This window comes from Ahaetulla prasina, chromosome 3, assembly GCF_028640845.1.
Source record: "Ahaetulla prasina isolate Xishuangbanna chromosome 3, ASM2864084v1, whole genome shotgun sequence".
In the NCBI taxonomy this organism is placed as follows: domain Eukaryota; kingdom Metazoa; phylum Chordata; class Lepidosauria; order Squamata; family Colubridae; genus Ahaetulla; species Ahaetulla prasina.
The window spans coordinates 229,928,914-229,951,017 of NC_080541.1; the positions used below are offsets into that span (position 1 = coordinate 229,928,914).

Here is a 22,104-nt window from a genome sequence, read left to right on the forward strand (position 1 = left end):
GACAATGTTTGCCACACCTAGCAAGTTGAAGATGATAGACTTCATCTCCCAGAATTCCCCAGACAGATTGGTTTCTCCGCCCTGGGAACTTGAAGATGGGTGGAATTCTGGGAGTTGAAGTCCACCCTTCTTCTAGTTCCCAAGGCTGAGAAACACGGTAATTAAATATAAAAGTTATTAATATTGTGTCCCACTGTTTTAATGAGGTCTGGCAGCTGTCCAGAGTCGCTTGTCTGTGAGATGGGTTGCATATGAATTAATTAATTAATTAATTAATTAATTAATTAATATCTAAATGAATAATTGAATGAATGAACAAGCAAATAAATGAATAAATAAAGTCCATTTCTCTCTCTTTCCCTCCCAGGTTCCAGTCAGACTGAAGTCGTTGGGGAACTCTCAAGACCCCTGAATCTGGACGCTGTTCGCCTAACTCCTTCCAGCACTGATACTCTGATAAGCGAGTCGCTTGTCCTGGGATCGAATCCCTCCACGTCGGTCCCGTGGGATCTGCTCAACTCCGAGCTTTTGTCTTCAGGGATTGCCCGTCTGCCAGGTACCCTGCATGGAAAACGCTCCAGGATGGTCTGAGTGAGAGATGTTTTCCTGCCCAAATCTCCTGGCTGGTCCAGTTGGGTTGATGGCCAAAGAGTTGATCCGTGAAAGATTTGGGTGGAGTAGATCCTTAGCTTCAGTGGTGGGATCCTTCCGGTTTAACAACCAGTTCGGTGATCATGTTCTTCAGAATCATAGAATCCTAGGGGCTGGATGGGACTTTGGAGGTCTTCTAGTCCAGAGGTCTTCAAATTTGGCCGCTTTAAGACTTGCGGACTTCAACTCCCAGAATTCTCCAGCCAGCATAGCATAGCTGGCTGGAGAATTCTGGGAGTTGAAGTCCACAAGTCTTAAAGCTGCCAAGTTTGAAGACCTCTGCTCTAGTCCAGTCTCTTCCTGAAAGCCTTTTTTTTTTGTTTACATTTATACCCCGCCCTTCTCCGAAGACTCAGGGCGGCTTACAGTGTATAAGGCAATAGTCTCATTCTATTTGTATATTTTTACAAAGTCAACTTATTGCCCCCCCAACAATCTGGGTCCTCATTTTACCTACCTTATAAAGGATGGAAGGCTGAGTCAACCTTGGGCCTGGTGGGACTTGAACCTGCAATATTGCAAGCAGTTGCTGTTAATAATAGGCTGCATTAGCCTGTTGCGCCACCAGAGGCCTTGGGCCGGGCTCGAACCTGCAGTAATTGCAGGCTACTGTGTTCTTAATAACAGGCTAGTGATGAAGTTCCCACAACTTCTGGAGGCAAGTCGTTCCACTGATCAATTGTTCTTTATTAAGGAGAGCATTTTCCCTGAGGATTTTTCCAAACCAAGTATCCTTTTAATCTCATCCAAAGTAGAGTAATTTTACAACATTTGGTAAACTGGGAGGCTCTGCAGGATGTGACCTTTTTTTTTTTTAACAACTCATGCAAAGGTCTCCAAAGGCGGCCACTTTAAAATTGTGGACTTCAACTCGCAATGCTGGCTGGGGTATTCTGGGAGTTGAAGTCCACAAGTCTTAAAGTGGCCACGTTTGGAGATCCCTGGATTCACGCGTGGTTTTTCCTGACTTCTTCTGGAATTTCAGGCAGCGTGGACAAGCTCGGGAGGCCCGTGGTTGAAATCCCCCAAAACGGAGGAGGCTGGCAGGACCCTGGGTTTTCCCCCAAAGAGGTGGCACGGCTTCTACTCTGCCTTTGCTCCATGGCCAGGTAAGCCAGTCGAGAGGAAAGGAGTCCAATACGATGGGAGGGAGGCAAGACAGGTGGGATCCCCTCCCTGCAGGTGCGTGGGGGGGGGGGAAACGCCCCATCTGCAGCCCACTTGCTCTTCCCGATGCCTCTTCCCAGTAGACAAGCAAAGGTGACCTCGATTCCCAAGGAAGCACCTTCTTTTTCTCATTCTGCTACCCATCCGGATGTCCTGGTAGGCCATGAGATGGCCCAAATACCCACCGCCAGGCACTCTCCACCATCCAGGTGGAGCTGAGTCTTTAGATGAGCAGGGGACAAGGCAGCAACTCGCCAAGAGAGAAGCGAAATGCCTTCAAAGAAAAAGAGGAAAGTCCAGTTGCCTCTTGAAAAAGAACCTTTGGGACAACCATGAACTGGAGGACGGAGAAGCTCCATAGATATCTCCCCAAGTTCTAAATCCCCTCCTCCACTTTCTGCCTCCTCCAGAAATTCCCTTCCAGTTCACCAGCCTCTTAGTTCACCTCCTGCACAGCAGGGGGCAGCATCGGCTCAATTTTGCCTAGCTTTAAAAAAATAATAACCCTCAACCTTGTTCCTCTTCTGTGAGAGGATGGGAGACCACGAGGAAATCTTACGGCTGTTGGTTAGAGTGAGAAGATGGGAAACCGTCCTAAAAGACCCCCGAGGGGACCACCACTAAGGAAACTCAACAGAGATAGAAAGTCTGTAGGGATTTTCAGTCATCCAGTCCCAAAGGCGCTTTTTTTCAGGAGGCAACTGGACTTCCTTTGCTTTTTCTTGGAAGACGTTTCGCTTCTCATCCCAGAAGCTTCTTCAGTTCTGACTGGATGGAGGGGAAGGGAAAGGTTTATATTCCTTGAAGAAGCTTCTGGGATGAGAAGGGAAACGTCTTCGAAAGAAGAAAGTCCAGTTGCCTCCTGAAAGAGCACCTTTGGGTCAACAGAGATGGCCATGAAGCCCATCTCCACTCGAGAGTCTACCTCACTTTATTTTATTCCACAATGCAGGAAGCGTTCCCACGACCAGGCGGTGGTAGTCCTCATTGATGCCAGAAAGGAAGCACCCCCTCCCACCCTCCCCACAGCCCTGGCATCCCTCCAGGTAATTATGGGCGAGCAGGATCCATAGCGGAGATCCATACTGCTTATGACCGGTTGAGGAGGGAGAGTTTTCTCACCTCGGGAAGTAGATTCCAAGATTCCTTCTTGATACAGCCGGTCCTGGACTTACAACCGTTCGTTTAGGGACCGTTCAAAGTTACAACAGCACTGAACGAAGCAACTTATGGCCGTGTTTCACACTTTCGACCTTTGCAGCATCCCCATGGTCACGTGATCAAAAATTCAGACGCTTGGCCACTTGGTTTGTAATAATAATAATAATATCAGAGTTGGAAGGGACCTTGGAGGCCTTCTAGTCCAACCCCCTGCCCAGGCAGGAAACCCTAAACCATTTCAGACAAATGGTTATCCATCTTCTTAAACATCTTCTTAAAAACTTCCAGTGTTGGAGCATTTACAACTTCTGCAGGCAAGTCGTTCCACTGGTTAATTGTTCTCACTGTCAGGAAATTTCTCCTTAGTTCTAAGTTGCTTCTCTCCTTGATCAGTTTCCACCCATTGCTTCTTGTATTTATGGCGGTTGCGGTCAGCTGCAGTTGTGGTCATAACTCAAGGATTACCTGTAGTTGGTAAAAGAGAGGCGCAGCTCCGTTCTTTCCCCAGGAAGAGGACATCCAAGTAGGATGGTATTTTTTTCCGTCGAGACTCAATCCCCTGACAAACAAACAGATTAACAGAGTTGGAAGGGACCTTGGAGGTCATCTAGTCCAGTGGTCACCAACTGGTGGTCCGTGGATCACTGGTGGTCCGTGAGAAAATTTTGGTGGTCCGCAGAAAAATTATTTGCATTTTTTATATTGCACTAAATCAGGGGTCCTCAAACTATGGACTCTTTCTCATGGTGGCTGCTCCAACAACTGCTACCTGTTGCTACCTGTTGCTACCCTAAGGATCCCGAGGTGGCAGGCAAAGTGGCTGGAAAAGGAGGGGCGAGAAGAGGCTGGCAAGGCACCCCTTGACGTGAATGGCATCGAGTTGGCCATGCCCACCCAGTTACATGACCACTTAGCCACGCCCACCCACTCAGTCATTAGGCAGATCATATTAATGGTCCGCAGGATTGAAAATTATTAATTTAATGGTCCTTGAGGTCCGAAAGATTGGTGACCACTGATCTAGTCCCACCAGGGGGTGAAATGCTCCCAGTTCGGACCAGATCAGCTGATCCGGTAGTGATGGTTGGCGGGTGGTTCAGAGAACCGGTAGCAAAAATCCCTGGTGTCCCCCCCCCCATTGCCCATGCCCACCCAATGCCCGGTTGCCCGCTTCTTTTAAAAAATGCTTTTAAAAGGTAAAAAAAAGGCTCTGACAATCCCAGCTGAGCCACGCGATCGTCAGATCCTTTTTTTTTTTTTTACTTTTAAAGGCATTTTCTTTACAACCGATTCAGCCGAATAGGTTGTAAAAAAAATGCTTTTAAAAGTAAAAAAAAAAAGATTGTGCGCCACAGCTGATCACCCCCACCAGCATCCCCTGCGCATCGTTCTACTTACCCAAAGCCTCCTTTTGGTGTGCACTGCGCATGTGCACCTCGCTGTTCTGTCCCCCTTTGCCTCCGTCCGAGCGATGGCTTAATTAGCCGGCACTATCAGCTCTGGCAGCAAAATAGCGAGCGTCTGCCAAGTGTCTCTGTTATCTCCCTCGACGCCGATGAGTCAAACAGTACTTCAGCTCTTAGTTAAGCAGTTAATTTGCCTGCTACGAAGAGGCACAGCAACTCTGGCTGCCTTTTATATCCTGTGGGGTGTGGCTCCATGACTAAGCACTTCCTAAGCCTGCCCCACCCCTGCTTCTCTTGTTCCCGCCTCTCCTGCCTACGAAACCTAGGGTCCAGCCAGGCCTGATTGCCATCAGCCGGGTCGGGAGGCGTGGCCTGGGGGGGAGGAAAGAGTCAGGGGACGGAGGCCTCGTTATCTCCTCCACCTGGCCTGCCTCTGGCTCCTGGAGCTGAGCCAGGGAAGCCGGTGCTCCCAGGTAAGTCCTGATGGCCCTTCCCCCTCACTTTCTGGCAGGGGGCCCGGCTCAGGGGGCACAGACACAACACTTGTATTTGGTGTGTGACGCACACTATGAATGTGCACACACAGTGTGCCTGCACAGCCATCGAACCGGTACTAAATCAGTTTAGATTTCACCACTGAGTCCCCCCACCCACCCAAGCAGGAGACCCTATAGCAGGAAATTTCTTCAGCCTGGATCACTTTCAGATGGATGGACTTCCGGACATTCTGAGGCTTAATCTCCAACCATCTTAAAGCGGCCAGAGGTTGTGTTCACAAAACTTCCTGAACTGTTAAACCTTTCTTGTTAAACCTTTAAACCTTTCTCAGAATATCTCGAACCATTAACTAACCAAAATAGTCCTCGACTTAGGATCACTGTCGAGCTCAAAACTTCTCTTCCTAAGTGAGACATCGGTGAGGGGAGTTTGGTCATATTTTACGACTTTTTCTTGCCACGTTGGTTAAGTGAATCGCTGCGGTTGTTAGGTTAGTAACACGGTTGTTAAGTGAATCTGGCATTGATTTTGCTTGTCAGAAGGTCGCAAAAGGGGACACGTGACCCCCAAGACACTGCAACCCTCATAAATATAGGTCAGTTGCCAAGCTTCATAAATATGAGTCCCCTTTTTCAGTGCTGTTGGAACTTCGAGTAGTCATTGAAAAACAGTCATAAGGTAAGGACTGCCTTTACTCTAGATTTTACATTTTTAATGTTAAGACGTAGCAAAGCCTCTGGGCCTTTGTCTCAGGGGTGAAATGCTCCCGGTTCGGACCGGATCGCTCGATCTGGTAGCAATCTTGACCGGTGGTTCGGAGAACCAGTAGCAATCGCAATGCGAGGCTCTGCCCACCAGCCTGGCTGTCGTTACTGCCTGGTTTTAACCAGGAAGTAATGTGTTTTGTACCCTCTGCGCATGCGCAGAAAGGTTTTGCATGCGGCACATGCACTTCCGAACTGGTAAGGAAGGTAAATAGATTTCACCCCTGCTTTGTCTAGTTTGAATCCAGAGAGATCCCGGTTTCAATGAACAAACAATCCAAGCCAAACCTAAACCAAGTTTAGTGTAAACCGCAACTCCTTCAAAAAAGCAGGAAGCAACCCAAATGTTCCCACATCCCTTTCCTGCCCACCTTCCACGTCTTGCCCCGATGAAGATGCTGTGGGACCATTTGAGGAGGGGGGAGAGAAGACAAGAGCTTCAAATTGGAAGGTGCTACACACACACACATACAGACAATGCACACAGACACAACGAGCAGAGGAAGCCATGGAGGGAAGCCACGGGAAGTCACTGGTGTCTCCACTTCCTTGCAGAAAACTTTTCCTGGATCCATCCAAGTTCTCCTGCTGGTGGCAGAGAAAGAGGCCACCTCTCAGGTGGAGAAGTTCCTCGGCTTACAGGTAAGTTGTCGTGTCCCACTACCCCTCCGACGACCGGGTCAAGGAAGTCCGTATCAAATGTGGCAACGAAGCCTCTGCAGCTTGCCAAATTCCTTCGAGGTTTATCAGGGCAGGCAGGAGTCCAAGTTGTGACTTCAGCAATAGAGTCCGATATCAGCAAACTAGATAAGACTTTGCTTGACTCAAGGTTGGAATGCCAAAAGCAGGTCCTTTATATAGGCTGTGGGGTGTGGCTCCATGACTCAGCATTTATCCAGGCCTGCCCCTCCCTTCCTTCTGCTGGCGTCGCCTCTCAGATCTCCGGAAGCGAGGATCCTACCACTTTGAGCAATTCCAATCCCTGGCTGGCTTCCTCTGACGGCTGAGCCAAAGGAACACACAAGGAACACACGCTGTATGAGTGAGGTTTATCGGGCTTGTTTGTTCAATCCTGGAATCCTCTCTGGGCATGGGGCCAGGGCCGGGGGCTGGAGGCATGACAGGCCGTTCATCTTCATTATCAGACTCAGGCCGGGTTGGAGACAGGAGGGGCCCGGCTGAGGAGAGGAGGATGAGTCACAACATAAGTTCTGCCCATCCCCTTCTGTGCCTGGGTCTCGTTGGCTGGGGAATTCTGGGAGTTGAAGTCCACCCAGTGGTGAAATGCTACCAGTTCGCACCGGTTCGCGCGAACCAGTGGCGATAAAAACTACCGGTTCAGGTGAACCCATAGTAAAAAAAAGCTACCGGTATTTCCGACGATCAGCTATGCTGCACGATTTAAAATCACTAGAAAGCAGGAAATCTAAATCATGCGGCACAGATGTTCCCCCCCCACCTCGCTGTTCTACTTACCTTCCCAAGCGTCCTTTTTCCACATGAAGTGTTTGGCATGTATTGTGCATGCGCAGCCAGTGAACCGGTGGCAAACCGGTTCAAATTTCACCACTGAGTCCACCCATCTGAAAGTGACCAAGGTTGGAGACCCCTACTCTTTATTAACTCCTCTGTCCTACGATTGGCAGGTGGACAGGTACCAAACTTCCCTTAGTGGTCCTCGATTTAGCAACCTTTTGAGGTTATGACCTACCCGAAAAAGGGGACTTACCTGGACCCAAAGTTCCAAAGGTTGACCCACAAGACACAATCATAGAACCACACTCAGCAACGCGTGTAATTGTTACTTATTAATTGATTTTTACCAAATAATTATACACACATATACAGCCGTTTGCAGCTGCCCACGGTCACATTTTATGAAAGTCTGGCTGGTTTTTGGCAAAACTGCACCTGAGCGACCAATGGCTTTGCTTAACGACTGCAGTGTCCTCTTAACGACCGCAATGTTCGCGCTTATGACCACTACATTTGCTAAACAACCGCAGCAAAAAAACATTGTAAAAATCGTGCCGGTCGTGTGACCGACCTGTTTTACAACGGTTGGGTTTTACGACCGTCATGGGCAGGCTCCATGACGGTTGTAACTCAAGGACCGCCATACATTTCCTAGTACGGCAGCCGTTATGGGAAACCAAGTTGTCTTTCCCTCAAAACAGTGTTCAGAATGATGGATGGAGGCAGAGAAGCGTGAAGTTCTACCTGAACAACAATTAAGCCATTTTTCAAAAACGGCGACAGACTCATTTCTAACCAGGTTGGAGGTAATCAAATCATTAGATTAAGGCTGACCCGTTTTTCCCCCCCTGCGGCAGGACCACGGGTGGCCTCTGACCAAGAGGCTGAGGAGTCAAATGGCATTCTCTCTTTTATTCAATTTTCATTAACATATAATGGATAACAGCCCTTCCCAATCAAATATAATTAAACGGATTACTCTTTCACATTAAAAGGTAGAATTTGGTGCCTTGTTAGGTAGCAGCATAAACCTTGGCTCCTTGAAGACGTCTGGACTTCAACTCCCAGAATTCCCCAGAACAAGGCTAGTTGTGGGTGCTGGCGGTTTTTAAAGAATTGGGGGTTTATGTATTTATTTTATTTATTTTTCGTATTTTTATACTGCCCTATCTCCCTAGGGACTCAGGGCAGTTCACAGCCAGATAAAATATACATATAAATACAAAATAAAACATCCATTAAAAAAAAACTTATTACATATGGCCGAATAATTAAAAATAGCAATACACATAATAAAATCCCCATTAAAACCAATTCAAATTTAAAAATCTAGTCCAGTCCTGCGCAGATAAATAGATGTGTCTTAAGCTCGCAGCGAAAGGTTGACCTATTCTGCACCTGAAGGCAGGACAAGAAGCAACGGATGGAAACTAAACAAAGAGAGAAGCAACCAGGAATTAAGAGAAGAGAAATTTCCTCTTCAGTGAGGACAATTGACCAGTGGAACAGCTTGCCACCAGAAGTTGTGGATGTTTCATCACTGGAGGTTTTCAAGAAGAGACTGGACAGCCATTTGTCTGAAATGGCATAGGGTCTGCTGCTTGAGCATGGGGTTGGAATAGATGACCTCCAAGGTCCCATCCAGCCCTAGGATTCTGAGAGAGATAATATACATGATGGACAGAGAGACAGATGGAAGGGAGGGAGGGAGGAGGAAGGAAGGAAGGAAGGAAGGAAGGAAGGAAGGAAGGAAGGAAGGAAGGAGGGAGGAGCTTGCTTTCAGAAGTTGTAAATGCTCCAACACTGGAGATTTTCAAGAAAAGACATTTGTCAGAAATGGTATAGAGTTTCTTGCTTGAGCAGGGGGTTGGATTAGAAGACCTCCCAGGCCCCTTCCAGCTCTGTTATTCCGATAAGAATCCTTGAAAGACATCGTACTCCCAAATCTTCTTCACCGCAACCTGACTCTTCCTCCCCAATTACACAGCCTGGTTAGGACAAGCTGGCATGAAAATTCTTTCTTAAAGAATAACAAGAGTTATTCTGTTATTCTCTCTCGGAAGCTGAATGTCAGGGTGGGAACTGAGTTCCAATCCTGCCTGCCTCTGTTCTCTCCCCAGCCATTAATTAACGCCAACCGTGTTGATTGGAGCAGCCCTTAATGGACTTCTGGCTCCTGCTGGCTACGCCAGCCTCTTCAAATCACACACCTCGGCGCGTGGAGATTAAAATAATAATTCAGCCTTGAAAGGGGCCTGTTCCTTCATTAATGCCGATGGCTTTAATTAATGCAATGTGAAATATTAATGGCTTTGATAAACTGCAGCTGCCTGGCATGATTAACAGGTTCCTTTGCCCGTCGGTGGGGTGTGGGGGTGGGGAAGCTCCTTCCGGGGTGTCTGATGAATGACAAGTGGGAAAAGGAGCCAGAAGCCCCCCCCCTCACCGCCCTGCCCGATTCAGAAAAAGGAGGGGTGCAAGGGGTCCCCTGGGATCAGTGTTCCTAAAATGCAGGCGATTCAGAAAACAGGTGTAATATTGGCCTTGCTTTGGAAGAGTTGTCTGAATGAGTTGTCAGCCAAGACCCAATTCTGCAAGCTGAATAAATTTCAGGTAGACCTCGTTACTACCATTCAAATAGGATGGGATGGGATGGGATGGGATGGGATAGGATAGGATAGGATAGGATAGGATATTGAATTGAATTGAATAGCGAATAGAATAGAATAGAATAGAATAGAATAGAATAGAATAGAATAGAATAGAGAACGGGGGTAGGGTAGGGTAGGATAGGACAGGACATAATACGACAGAACAGAATAGAATCTGGAAGGGACCTTGGAGGTCTTCTAGTCCAGCCCCCTGCTCCAGCAGGAGAACCTATACAATCTCAGAGAAGTGACCGTCCAGTCTCTTCTTAAAAATTGTCCCACACGTTATCATCTAGGGAACACCTGGAGGATGGGCAGAGAGGTGAGGGGTGGTGGTGGAATTTTTGGGTTGCTTCCTGCTTTTTTTTTAGGGAGTTGCAAGTTTACACTAAACCTGGTTTGGGTTCGACTGATTATTTGTTCATTGAAACTGGCATCTCTGTGGAGTCAGAATAATCCAGAATAACAGTTGGAAGGGACCTTGGAGGCCTTCTAGTCCAACCCCCTGCCCAGGCAGGAAACCCTACACCACTTCAGACAAATGGCTGTCCAACATTTTCTTAAAAACTTCCAGTGTTGGAGCATTCACAACTTCTGGAGGCAAGTTGTTCCACTGATTAATTGTTCTAACTCTCAGGAAATTTCTCCTTAGTTCTAGGTTGCTTCTCTCCTTGATTAGTTTCCACCCATTGCTTCTTGTCCTGCCTTCTGGTGCTTTGGAGAATAGTTTGACTCCCTCTTCTATGTGGCAACCCCTGAGATATTGGAAGACTGCTATCATGTCTCCCCTAGTCCTTCTTTTCACTTAGTGACCACCCAAAGTTATAACTGCACTGAAAAAAGGGACTGACAACCGTTTTTCACACTTATGACCATTGCACCATCCCCATGGTCGCGTGATCAAAATTCAGACGCTGGGCAACTGGCTCGTATTTACGACGGTCTCAGTGTCTTGGGGGTCACGTGATCCCCTTTGGTGACTCTCAGACCCGGCAAAAATCGACGTGGGAAGCCAGATTCGCTGAACGACCATATGACAGCTGCAGGGATTCCCTTAACAACTGTGGAAGGAAAGTTTGTAAAATGGGGTAAAACTCACTGAACAACTGTCTCAGTTAGCAACATAAATGTTGGGCTCCATTGTGGTCATAACTCAAGGACTGCCTGTATTTCATTGCAAAACAATGCTACTCTGTCCGTCTGGTTGATTTGTTCTGCCTTCTGGCTCAAATCTACCTCATTTATTATGGTTGTTGTTATTGTTATTCCAGCTCCCTAATTCGGCATCATCAGCCAATATTGGCCTGTTTTTGAATTGAACCCTAATAAAATCTAATTATTGTTCTCTTGTCATTGGTGAGTCGAATTCTCTTGGCTTTTGACAGTCCAAATTCTAAACCTTTATAGTATTTATTGTTAGCTTCTATTTATTTATTCAATTTTCATCCTTTTAATACTGCATCCAGCCCTCTCAATTCCTGGCAGATAGATGGGGAAGAAATTGAGGTAGTGACAGATTTTATTTTCCTGGGTTCCAAGATCACCGCAGATGGGGACTGCAGCCAAGAAATTAAAAGACGCTTGCTCCCGGGAAGGAAAGCTATGGCAAATCTAGACAGCAGACTAAAAAGACATCACCCTGCCAACAAAAGTGCGTATAGTCAAGGCTAGGATTTTCCCAGTTGCAATGGATGGCTGTGAAAGTTGGACCATAAGGAAGGCTGAGCGCCAAAGAATTAAGGCCTTTGAACTCTGGTGCTGGAGAAGACTCCTGCAAGTCCCTTGGACTGCAAGGCGATCAATCCGGTCAGTCCTAGAGGAGATCAACCTTGACTGCTCTTTAGAAGGCCAGATCCTGAAGAGGAAACTCAAATACTTTGGCCACCTAATGAGAAGGAAGGACTCCCTGGAGAAGAGCCTAATGCTGGGAACGACTGAGGGCAAAAGAAGAAGGGGACGGCAGAGAACGAGGTGGCTGGACGGAGTCACTGAAGCAGTCGCTGTGAGCTTAAATGGACTCCAGAGGATGGTAGAGGACAGGAAGGCCTGTTGTCCATGACTTTGCAACTAACAACAACAATAACAACAACATACTTAATTCAAGGCAGCAAATATACCCAATACTGTTTCCTCCTCCTCTTTTCTCCACAACAACAACCCTGTGAGGTGGGTTGAGCTAGGTAAATGTCCAGGCTGAGGTTAAATGTCATCCCGTGTCTTGCCCACAGGTGGAGACCGTGACTTCTCCGAAAGCTTTGAGCCGCCACGTGGACAATAGCCAGCTGACCCAGGCCTTTGACGGTCACTTCCCTTACAACCACGGGGAATGGGTGCAGTTCTTCCAGGTATCCTCTTTTCCCGCCCTTTATCCATTTGGGGAGGGGTCTCGGGGGCAAACTTGCTCTTTGGGTCTCGACGGCAAGGGGTGTCCAGGCGGGGTGGTCCAAAAAACCAAGATGGCAACTGGGGTGTGATTGAGGTTCCATCTTGGTTTTAATTATAATAGAATAGAATAGAATAGAATTTTTATTGGCCAAGTGTGATTGGACACACAAGGAATTTTCAAGATGTGCCCCACAGATTAAAATCAGGTGAAGTTTTCATCTCGCCATCACGGCCGCCATCTTGACTTTTTGGAGCTGAAGACATCGCCGTTCTGTGATTTATCATGGAGTTTCTCACTTAGGAAAAAAAGACTCTAGTCCCTTTCGTGGCTTTTGGCCTCAAAATTCCAGGCTTCCCCCACAGCTACCTGGTCCCGTGGCTCAGACGTGGTAGGGGATCTCCTTGCCTTCAAACACAATTTATTTCTCAGTTTGTTTGTATCCCGCCTTTATGATTTTTACAAATAATTCAAGGTGGCAAACATATCTGACATATCTTCCTTTGTCTATTTTCCCCACAACAACAAACTTGTGAGGTGGGTTGAGCAGAGAGAAAATGACTGCTCCAAAGTAATCCAGTGTCCTTCATGTCTAAGGCAGGACTAGAACTCACTCTCTCCCGGTGATTGGCCTAAAGTCACCCAGTTGGCTTTTCCTAGTGATTCCTAAAACCACCCAGTTGGCTTTTATGCATAAGATGGGACTAGAACTCCCTGTCTCCTGGTGATCGGCCCAAAGTCACCCAGCCGGCTTCCGTGCCTAAAGCAGGACTAGAATTCACAGTCTCCTGGTTATCAGCCCAAAGTCACCCAGCTGGCTTTCACGCCTAAGGCAGGACTAGAACTCACAGTCTCCTGGTTATCAGCCCAAAGTCACCCAGCTGGCTTTCACGCCTAAGGCAGGACTAGAACTCACTGTCTCCTGGTGATTGGCCCAAAGTCACTCAACTGGCTTTCATGCGTAAGCCGGAACTAGAACTCACCGTTTCTTTGAAATTAACTCCAAGTCACCCAACCAGTTTCCATGGCTAAGTCAGGATTAGAACCCAGCATGTCCTGGGAACTGGACCAAAACCTGGTTTTCATACCTAAGGCAGAACTAGAACTCACCATGTCCCACTTTCTAGCCTTAACCATTAGACCAAAGCCCTCTCCAGTGCGGAATGCTCTGTGAAGGAGCCACCTGCTTGAAGGCCTTTGGTGAGAAAGAGCTTGTAGCAGGTGGAAAAATCAGGTGTAGGTGGACGTAAGTGTGTGTCAGGAGGACGTGCAAAGAGTTACTTGGAGATTGGCATCTCTGAGTATGAGATTCTATGGCCTCCTGTCTTCTTCCCATCATTCATGGGGACCACACAGCTGTATCACCCTGATTGCCCTCCGTAGTGACCCACATTTTGTACAGATGCCACCTTGAAACCAGCCAATCGATCTGTAGACCTTCATTGTGACCAAATGCCTTTTGGCGATTCCTTCTCCTAGAAAGTCCATCATTTTGTCGGTGGTCTCAGAAAGGCCTCTGAGTTGTTACGGACCACCACCCAGGAGCTGGAGAAGGAAGAGAGTCTGGAGACCTTGCAGGTAAGGACTACTGGAGGTGGACATTTGAGGCCAGGCTTTGTGGCCTAGCTTTGGAGGGCTGCATTAGTCTCTTTTGAGGTCCGTTGCGCTGTCTGAGCTTGCTTGTGTTCTTGGAGACATTTCATGAGCCGAACTAGGTAACGTCATCAGTGCTAGAAGGGAGTGGGGTTCAGGAGAGGAGGAGGTGGAAGTGGAGGAGGAGGAGGAGAACTATGGGGTCCTTGACACTCTCTGAGCTTGGTGATTTTGTTCCAGATGTTTCATGACCCAACTAGGTCACAGCATCAATGCTTGAAGGTTCAGGAGAGGAGGAGGAGGGCTGTGGGGTTCTTGGTGCTCTGAGCTTGGTTGTGTTCTTGCAGATGACCCAGCTAGGTAATGCATCCAGTGCTAGAAGAGGAAGGGGTTGTGCAGGAGAGGAGGAGGAGGAGGAGGAGGAGAAGAAGAAGAGGAAGAAGAGGAAGAAGAATAGGAGGAGGAGGAGGAGGAGGAGGAGGAGGAGGAGAAAAGAAGAAGAAGAAGAAGAAGAAGAAGAAGAAGACGACGACTGTGAGGTGCTTGGTGCTCTCTTAAGCTTGGTGGTCTCCTTACAGATATGTTTCATTACCCGATGTTCAGAACTGATGCTGTTCCTTAGTTGGGTCATGAAACCCCTGAAAGAAAATAATCAAGCTCAGAGAGACCAAGAACCCCATCCTCCACCTCCTCTTCCCCCGCTACACAATCCTCTCCCCCTTCTAGAACTGATGATGTTCCCTAGTTGGGTCATGAAACGTCAAGCTTAGAGAGCACCAAGGAAGCCGAGGTTGATCCCTGAGCTGCAAATATTATTTTCTGCTGGAGAGGAGGAGGTGGAAGTGGAGGAGGAGGAGGAGAACTATGGGGTCCTTGACACTCTCTGAGCTTGGTGATTTTGTTCCAGATGTTTCATGACCCAACTAGGTCACAGCATCAATGCTTGAAGGTTCAGGAGAGGAGGAGGAGGGCTGTGGGGTTCTTGGTGCTCTGAGCTTGGTTGTGTTCTTGCAGATGACCCAGCTAGGTAATGCATCCAGTGCTAGAAGAGGAAGGGGTTGTGGAGGAGAGGAGGAGGAGGAGGAGGAGGAGGAGAAGAAGAGGAAGAAGAGGAAGAAGAATAGGAGGAGGAGGAGAAGAAAAGAAGAAGAAGAAGAAGAAGAAGAAGAAGAAGAAGAAGAAGAAGAAGAAGAAGAAGACGACTGTGAGGTGCTTGGTGCTCTCTTAAGCTTGGTGGTCTTCTTACAGATATGTTTCATTACCCGATGTTCAGAACTGATGCTGTTCCTTAGTTGGGTCATGAAACCCCTGAAAGAAAATAATCAAGCTCAGAGAGACCAAGAACCCCATCCTTCACTTCCTCCTCCCCCCCTACACAATCCTCTCCCCCTTCTAGAACTGATGATGTTCTCTAGTTGGGTCATGAAACGTCAAGCTTAGAGAGCACCAAGGAAGCCGAGGTTGATCCCTGAGCTGCAAATATTATTTTCTGCTGGAGAGGAGGTATGTAGGACCCAGTGAAGTGGAAAGCAGTCCCAAGGACTCCTGGGCAGAAAGTGGAGCCAGGGTGCCTGAGAAGACGGGAAAGGACCAGGCAGGCTATGTATGAGCTGGGAAGGGACTGCAGTGTTGGCCTGGGCTTGCAATAGCCCTCCCAGAGGGTCCTCCCCCTGCCCCCCTTAGCACCCCATGCTCCACTTAACAACCCATGCAGTCACTTAATGACTGCAATAGGGAGAGCAGGGATTGGGCCCATTTAGCAAGGCCACCACACGAGTGAATTGCTTAACGGCCATCACAATTTATGACCGTAATGGGCAAGGTCCATTGCGGTCATAAATCAAGGACTGCCTGGACCAAAGCGATTCGAGGAGAACTTTCCTGCCCTCCGTGGACTTGGCTAACCGGTTGGCTTGTCCCCCAGGCAGTGGAGCGCCAAGTCAGCAGGCACCAGCAGCTCATGCAAGAAGTTCTGCGTGATGCCCAGCTGGTCAGCTTGCAGAGGGAAGGAGGGGCCACCCTGGCCAGGCTGCGGAAGGAGGCGGCCCGACTCGGCTTCACGCCTGACGTCCGGTAGGAACACCAAGTCCTTGGGGCAGTTCTGAAAAGGAGGAGGAGGAGGAGGAGGTGGTGGTGGTGAAGGAGGAAGAGGAGGAGGACTGTGGGGTCCTTGATGCTCTTGGGGTAACAGGGTTGCTTGTTTCCTTGCAGACATTTCATGACCCAACTAGGTAATATCATCAGTGCTAGAAGGGAGTGGGGTTTGCAGAGAGGAGATGGAGGAGAAAGACTGTGGGGTCCTTGGTGCTCTCTGAGCTTGGTTGTTTTCTAACAGACATTTCAGGACCCAGCTAGCTAACGTTATCAGTGCTAGAAGGGAGGGAGGTTTTGCGAAGAGAGGAGGAGGGAGGAAGGAAGGAAGAGGAGATCAATGCACACCCTTAATAGTCCCTAGCAAAGCTCCTGGCCTTCTCCATTTCACTCAAGGGACCTTGAGTGGCCAATTTGGGCTCAACGGCGTCCATATGTTGAGGACTACCCATACCAATCTTCTTCCATAACCTCCCCACCACACTGCAAATAAATATCCCATCGTCCAGTGGGCAGAAGATGGGTAGGAATGGCATCAGCAAACTCCCTGTCAGCCTGATTTTTCGGTGCTTCAAGAACTCGGGGGTGGGACAATCCTTAAGCAAAGCCGTAGAGAAAATGAAAAACAAAAACCTCGAGATGTTGCAAGGGCAAAGATGTCCACAAGGCCAAGAGTGACCCAGGAGGGCTCCCTGTTTGTTTGTTTGTGTGTGTGTTTGTTAGGGGCAGTTTTGAGAGCGCCCTGGCCGTCTACAACCTGGTGGAGGAGGACGTTCACACGCTGGTAACCAAATCCAACAGTTGCTTGGAGCACTTGGAGTTCCTCAAGAAGATCCGGGAACTTGAGGAACAATTTCACCAGGTAAGGGAAGGGCTGCAGTTGAACTGTGTCCAATGCTAGTTACGCCGCATTGTGTTCATCCTTTCATCTTTTTCATTCTATCTCTGTTCATGTAGCAGCGGCCAAAAAAGCCAATGCAATCCTAAATTGCATTAACAGAGGGCTACAATCAAGATCACGGGAGGTGCTAATACCACTCTATAAAGCTTTAGTAAGACCACACCTAGAATCCTGCATCCAGTTTTGGTCACCACACTATAAAAAGATGCTGAGACTCTAGAAAAAGTGCAGAGAAGAGCAACCAGGATGATGAGGGCACTGGAGGCTACAAGATACAATGAACGGTTGCAGAAACTGGGCCTGGCTAGTCTAGTGAAGAGAAGGACCAGGGGAGACAGGATAGCATCTTCTAATATTTGAGGGGCTGCCATAGAGAGAAGGGAGTCAAGCTGTTTTCCAAGGCACCTGAAGGCCAGAGAAGGAACAATGGATGGAAACTGACCAAGGAGAGATTCAACCTGGAAATAAGGAGACATTTCCTGACAGTGAGAACAATCAACCCATGGAAGAGAAGTTGCCTTCAGAAGTTGTGGGAGCTTCATCTCTGGAGGCTTTCAAGAAGAGACTGGACTGCCATCTGTCAGAGATGCTGTAGGGTCCCTTGCTTGGGCAGAGGGCTGGACTAGATGACCTGCAAGGTCCCTTCCATCTCTGTAATTATATGTCCTAAATCACGCCAAGGAGTAAGACCCCCTTCCTGGGGTCACGTGATCCCCTTCTGTGACCTTCTGACCAGCAATGTCCATGGAGAAGCAGGGTTCACCTACAAATGTGTGACTAACTTAACAACTGCACTGATTTGCTTAACAACTCTGGCAAGAAAGGTCATAAAAAAAGGGGCAAGACTTATTTAATAACTGCCTCGCTTGGCAACAGAACTTTTGGGCTCAGTTGTGGTCGTAAGTCGAGGACTGCCTGTAAAGCAAGCCAGCTACTTCACCCACCCTCACACTTAGCCTAGTGATCGAATAAACCTCTTTCTAAAGTTACAAAGGTCAACCCCAAGATTGAACCCACTAAGAATAGAATAGATCTGGAAGGGACCTCAGTGGTCTTCTAGCCCACCCTCTGCTCAAGCAGCAGACCCTCTACTATTTCAGACAAATGTCTGTCCAGTCTCTTCTTAAAAGCCTCCAGCGATGGAGCATCCACAACTTCTGAAGGCAACTTCTGTTCCACTGGTTGATTGTCCTCACCGTTAGGAAGTTTCTCCTTAATTCCAGGTTGCTGCTCTCTTTGATTAGTTTTCATCCATTGTTTCTTGTCCTGCCTTCAGGTGCTTTGGAGAATAATTTGACCCCTCTCTTCTTTGGGGCAGCCCCTCAAATACTGGAATTCAGCTGTCATAAAAGGTAAAGGTTTCCCTCGCACATACGTGCTAGTCGTTGCCGACTCTAGGGGGCGGTGCTCATTTCCGTTTCAAAGCCGAAGAGCCAGCACTGTCTGAAGACGTCTCCGTGGTCATGTGGCCGGCATGACTCAACGCTAAAGGTGGACGGAACGCTGTTACCTTCCCACCAAAGGTGGTCCCTATTTTTCTACTTGCATTTTTACATGCTTTCAAAACTGCTAGGTTGGAGAAGCTGGGACAAGGCACAGGAGCTCACCCCGTTACACGGCAGCACTAGGGATTCGAACCGCTGAGCTGCCGACCTTTCGATCAACAAGCTCAACGTCCTAGCCCCTGAGCCACCATGTCCTGTCATGTCACCCCTAATTCTTCTTTTCTTTAGACTAGCCAGACCCTGCAGTCGTTCTTCCTATGTTTTAGTCTCCAGGCCTTTTTGTGGGACAAATGAAGCCCCAAATGACAAGAAACTTAAGAATGGACCAGCTGAGCTTCGCGTTCCCTAGAAATAGAGCATCCGGCGAAGTGACCTTGGCTCAACTTGACCTTCAAAGCAAGTCCTTGTCCAGAGAAAGAGGGTCTTTTTTTTTCCCTGTTGCTTGTTCCTGCAGGTCACTTTGTGGATTGATGAAGAAGGAGAGCCAGAGCTGCATGCGGTGGGATTGGCAGAAGGCAGCCTGAAGAAGACCGAAGAGTCCTACCGGCGATTTAAGGACTTTTTCAAAGAAGCCACAGTAAGTTAGGGTGGAGAGAGCAAGGCAGAGCTTGTCAAATCCTACACAGCTGAAATCCGACATGTATATTCTAATTTTCCTGTTGTTGTAACTGCAACCCTCCGTAGGCAAGTAAAGGCAGTTGAAGTTTAAGTCTTCCCTGTCTATGGAGGTCCTCAGTCATCCAGATCATGGTTGTCCCAAAGGTGCTTTTCAAGCCGAAGAAGCTTCTGGGATGAGAAGCAAAATGTCTTCAAAGAAAAACCAGGAAGTCTTGTAAAAAGCACCTTTGGGAGAATTCTTCCCTGTATTTCAAGAGATTTTTTTCTTTAGGAAATGTAAGTGAGGTTATTGGAGAATTGTGTCCTATATTTGCTTAGAATCGTAGCAGGGGTGAAATCCAGCAGGTTCTGACAGGTTCTGGAGAACCAGTAGCGGACATTTTGATCAGTTTGGAGAACCGGCAAATATCACTTCTGGCTGGTCCCAGATTATGGTGGGAATGGAGATTTTGCAGTATCCTTCCCCTGGAGTGGGGTGGGAATGGAGATTTTGCAGTATCCTTCCCCTGGAGTGGGGTGGGAATGGGGATTTTGCAGTATCCTTCCCCTGGAGTGGGGTAAGAATGGAGATTTTGCAATATCCTTCCCCTGGAGTGGGGTGGGAATGGAGATTTTGCAGTATCCTTCCCCTGGAATGGGGTGGGAATGGAGATTTTGCAGTATCCTTCCCCTGGAGTGGGGTGGGAATGGAGATTTTGCAGTATCCTTCCCCTGGAGTGGGGTGGGAATGGGGATTTTGCAGTATCCTTCCCCTGGAGTGGGGTGAGAATGGAGATTTTGCAGTATCCTTCCCCTGGAGTGGGGTGGGAATGGAGATTTTGCAGTATCCTTCCCCTGGAGTGGGGTGGGAATGGAGATTTTGCAGTATCCTTCCCCTGGAGTGGGGTGGGAATGGAGATTTTGCAGTATCCTTCCCCTGCCATGCCCACCAAGCCACACCACACCATGCCCACAGAACTGGTAGTAAAAAAAAATTGGATTTCACCACTGAATCATAGTATCATAGAACTGGAAGGGACCTTGGAGGTCTTCTAGTCCAGCCCCCTCCTCAAGCAGGAGACCCAATACCATTTCAGACAAGTGGCTGTCCAGTCTCTTCTTAAAAACCTCCAGTGATGGAGCACCCACAACTTCTGGTGGCAAGCTGTTCCACTGGTTAATTGTCCTCACTGTCAGGAAGTTTCTCCTTAATTCCAGGTTGCTTCTCTCCTTGATTAGTTTCCACCCATTGCTTCTTGTTCTACCCTCAGGTGCTTTGGAGAACAGCCCGACTCCCTCTTCTTTGTGGCAGCCCCTCAAATACTGGAAGACTGCTATCATGTCCCCCTAGTCCTTCTTTTCGTTAAACTAGACATACCCAGTTCCTGCAACCGTTCTTCATATGTTTCAGCCTCCAGTCCCCTAATCATCTTGGTTGCTCTTCTCTGCACTCTTTCTAGAGTCTCAGCATCTTTTTTACATCGTGGCGACCAAAACTGAATGTAATATTCCAAGTGTGGCCTTACCAAGGCATTATAAAGTGGTATTAACCCTTCAGGTGATCTTGATTCTGTGTCTTTGTTAATGCAACCCAGTGTCCCAGGGTCACATGATCCTCTTTTGCGACCTTCGGACAAACAAAGTCAATGGGGAAGCCAGATTCACTTAACAAGTGATTTGCTTAAGAACGGCAGCCGTTCGCTTAACAACTAGACTAAACTAGACTAGACTAGACTAGAATAGAATAGAATAGAATAGAATAGAATAGAATTTTTTTATTGGCCAAGTGTGATTGGACACACAAGGAATTTGTCTTGGTGCATATGCTCTCAGTGTACATAAAAGAAAAGATACGTTCATCAAGGTACAACACTTACAACACAATTGATGGTCAATATATCAATATAAATCATAAACTACATCAAGAAATATCATAAAATGGGATGCAACTCATTTAACAGTGCCCTTGCTTGCAAGGGAAATTGTAGTCCCAATAAGTCGAGGACTACCTGGATCTAAACTTTATTTTTTAAACCTGGACTTTTCAGTTTCCGTTTTTATTTCCGTAATGAGTTTTTCCGAACCGTTTCACCTGAGGCTTTAATTTCCCACTTTTCTTTGGCTGACATGATAGCATATTCTAAAAAGTCACTTTTTAATTTGGGGAATATTTTTTTCCCCCTGCTTGGAAGAAACGGTCTGTTCTGCAGAGTCTCTTATCTCTTCCTCCAGGGCTTCAGTCCTCCTGCCCAGAACTAACTGGGCGCCAGCTCGGTCCCTTCCTTGATCTCAATTCTGCCTGACAGGTAGATTCGTTCCAAGTCAAATCTGCCCGACACGCCTAAATATCTTTTAATGTTTCTAAGTTCAGCCAATATACAGGTCGACTTATGACCGCAATTGAGCCCAGAATTTATGTTGCTAAGTGTGACATTTGAGAAAGGGATAGACAGACAGACAGACATAGACAGACACAGACAGACAGGCAAGAGATATAGATACATAGACAGAGGATAAATAGATGACAGATAAATAGATATTTATTTATTTATTATTATTCAAATTTCTATACCGCCCTATCTCCCGAAGGACTCAGGGCGGTTTACAGCCTTATAAAACATAAAGTATAAAATAAATACATGTTAAAACAACATTTAAAAAACTTATTCCATTAGGCCAAATTTAAAACTATAGTTAAAAGTACAAAACCCCATTTAAAATTAATTTTAAAATTAAACCCTAGGCCAGCCCTGCACAAATAAATAGATGTGTCTTAAGCTTGCGGCAGATAGATAGCCATGTTTCTCCAAAAATAAGACCCGGTCTTATTTTCTTCTGGGCCCCCCAAAAATGCACCAGGTTTTATTTTTGGGGGATGTCTTACCCGCTTTTTTTAGGACCACCGCACTCAAGCTTCCCATGCCCTGACACTTGTCCAGCCACTGTCTGATTTCTGCAGCCACTCGTGGCCAGATGCCTTGTGGCTCGTCACACCATTGCGGCCACTCACAGCAGGAGGCGGTCTCATGGCTTGTTGTGTTGTGATGGCACCAGTGCGATGCGCCACATGGCGTCCTGCCGCAAACAGCAGCACTGGGGCCATGTGTCATGTGGCGTCTGGCCGTGAGCGACCACAAATCGGTGTAGGTTCTGCTGCTTGGGCAGGGGAGTTGACCTCCGGTAGATGACCTGCAAGGTCTCTCCCAATTCTGTTAATCTGTTAAATATTTTCTTCCGTCAGACTTCTTAATTTAGGAGTG

General features: G+C 47.6%; 1 protein-coding gene across 2 annotated transcripts in view; it reads left to right on the top strand.

The window, feature by feature from the left end:
* KIAA1755 (KIAA1755 ortholog) overlaps positions 1-22,104 on the top strand; it is a 47,215-nt gene that overhangs the window by 17,807 nt on the left and 7,304 nt on the right. Inside the window, exons 4-12 of one of the 2 annotated variants that reach the window (XM_058177173.1) lie at positions 368-556; positions 1,637-1,760; positions 2,771-2,864; positions 6,203-6,289; positions 12,003-12,119; positions 13,637-13,735; positions 15,675-15,823; positions 16,565-16,703; positions 18,702-18,824. In XM_058177173.1, coding sequence (XP_058033156.1) covers positions 368-556; positions 1,637-1,760; positions 2,771-2,864; positions 6,203-6,289; positions 12,003-12,119; positions 13,637-13,735; positions 15,675-15,823; positions 16,565-16,703; positions 18,702-18,824 — 1,121 coding nt within the window. The remainder of the gene's footprint in view (positions 1-367; positions 557-1,636; positions 1,761-2,770; positions 2,865-6,202; positions 6,290-12,002; positions 12,120-13,636; positions 13,736-15,674; positions 15,824-16,564; positions 16,704-18,701; positions 18,825-22,104) is intronic. The other variant, XM_058177174.1, reaches the window with a different exon arrangement.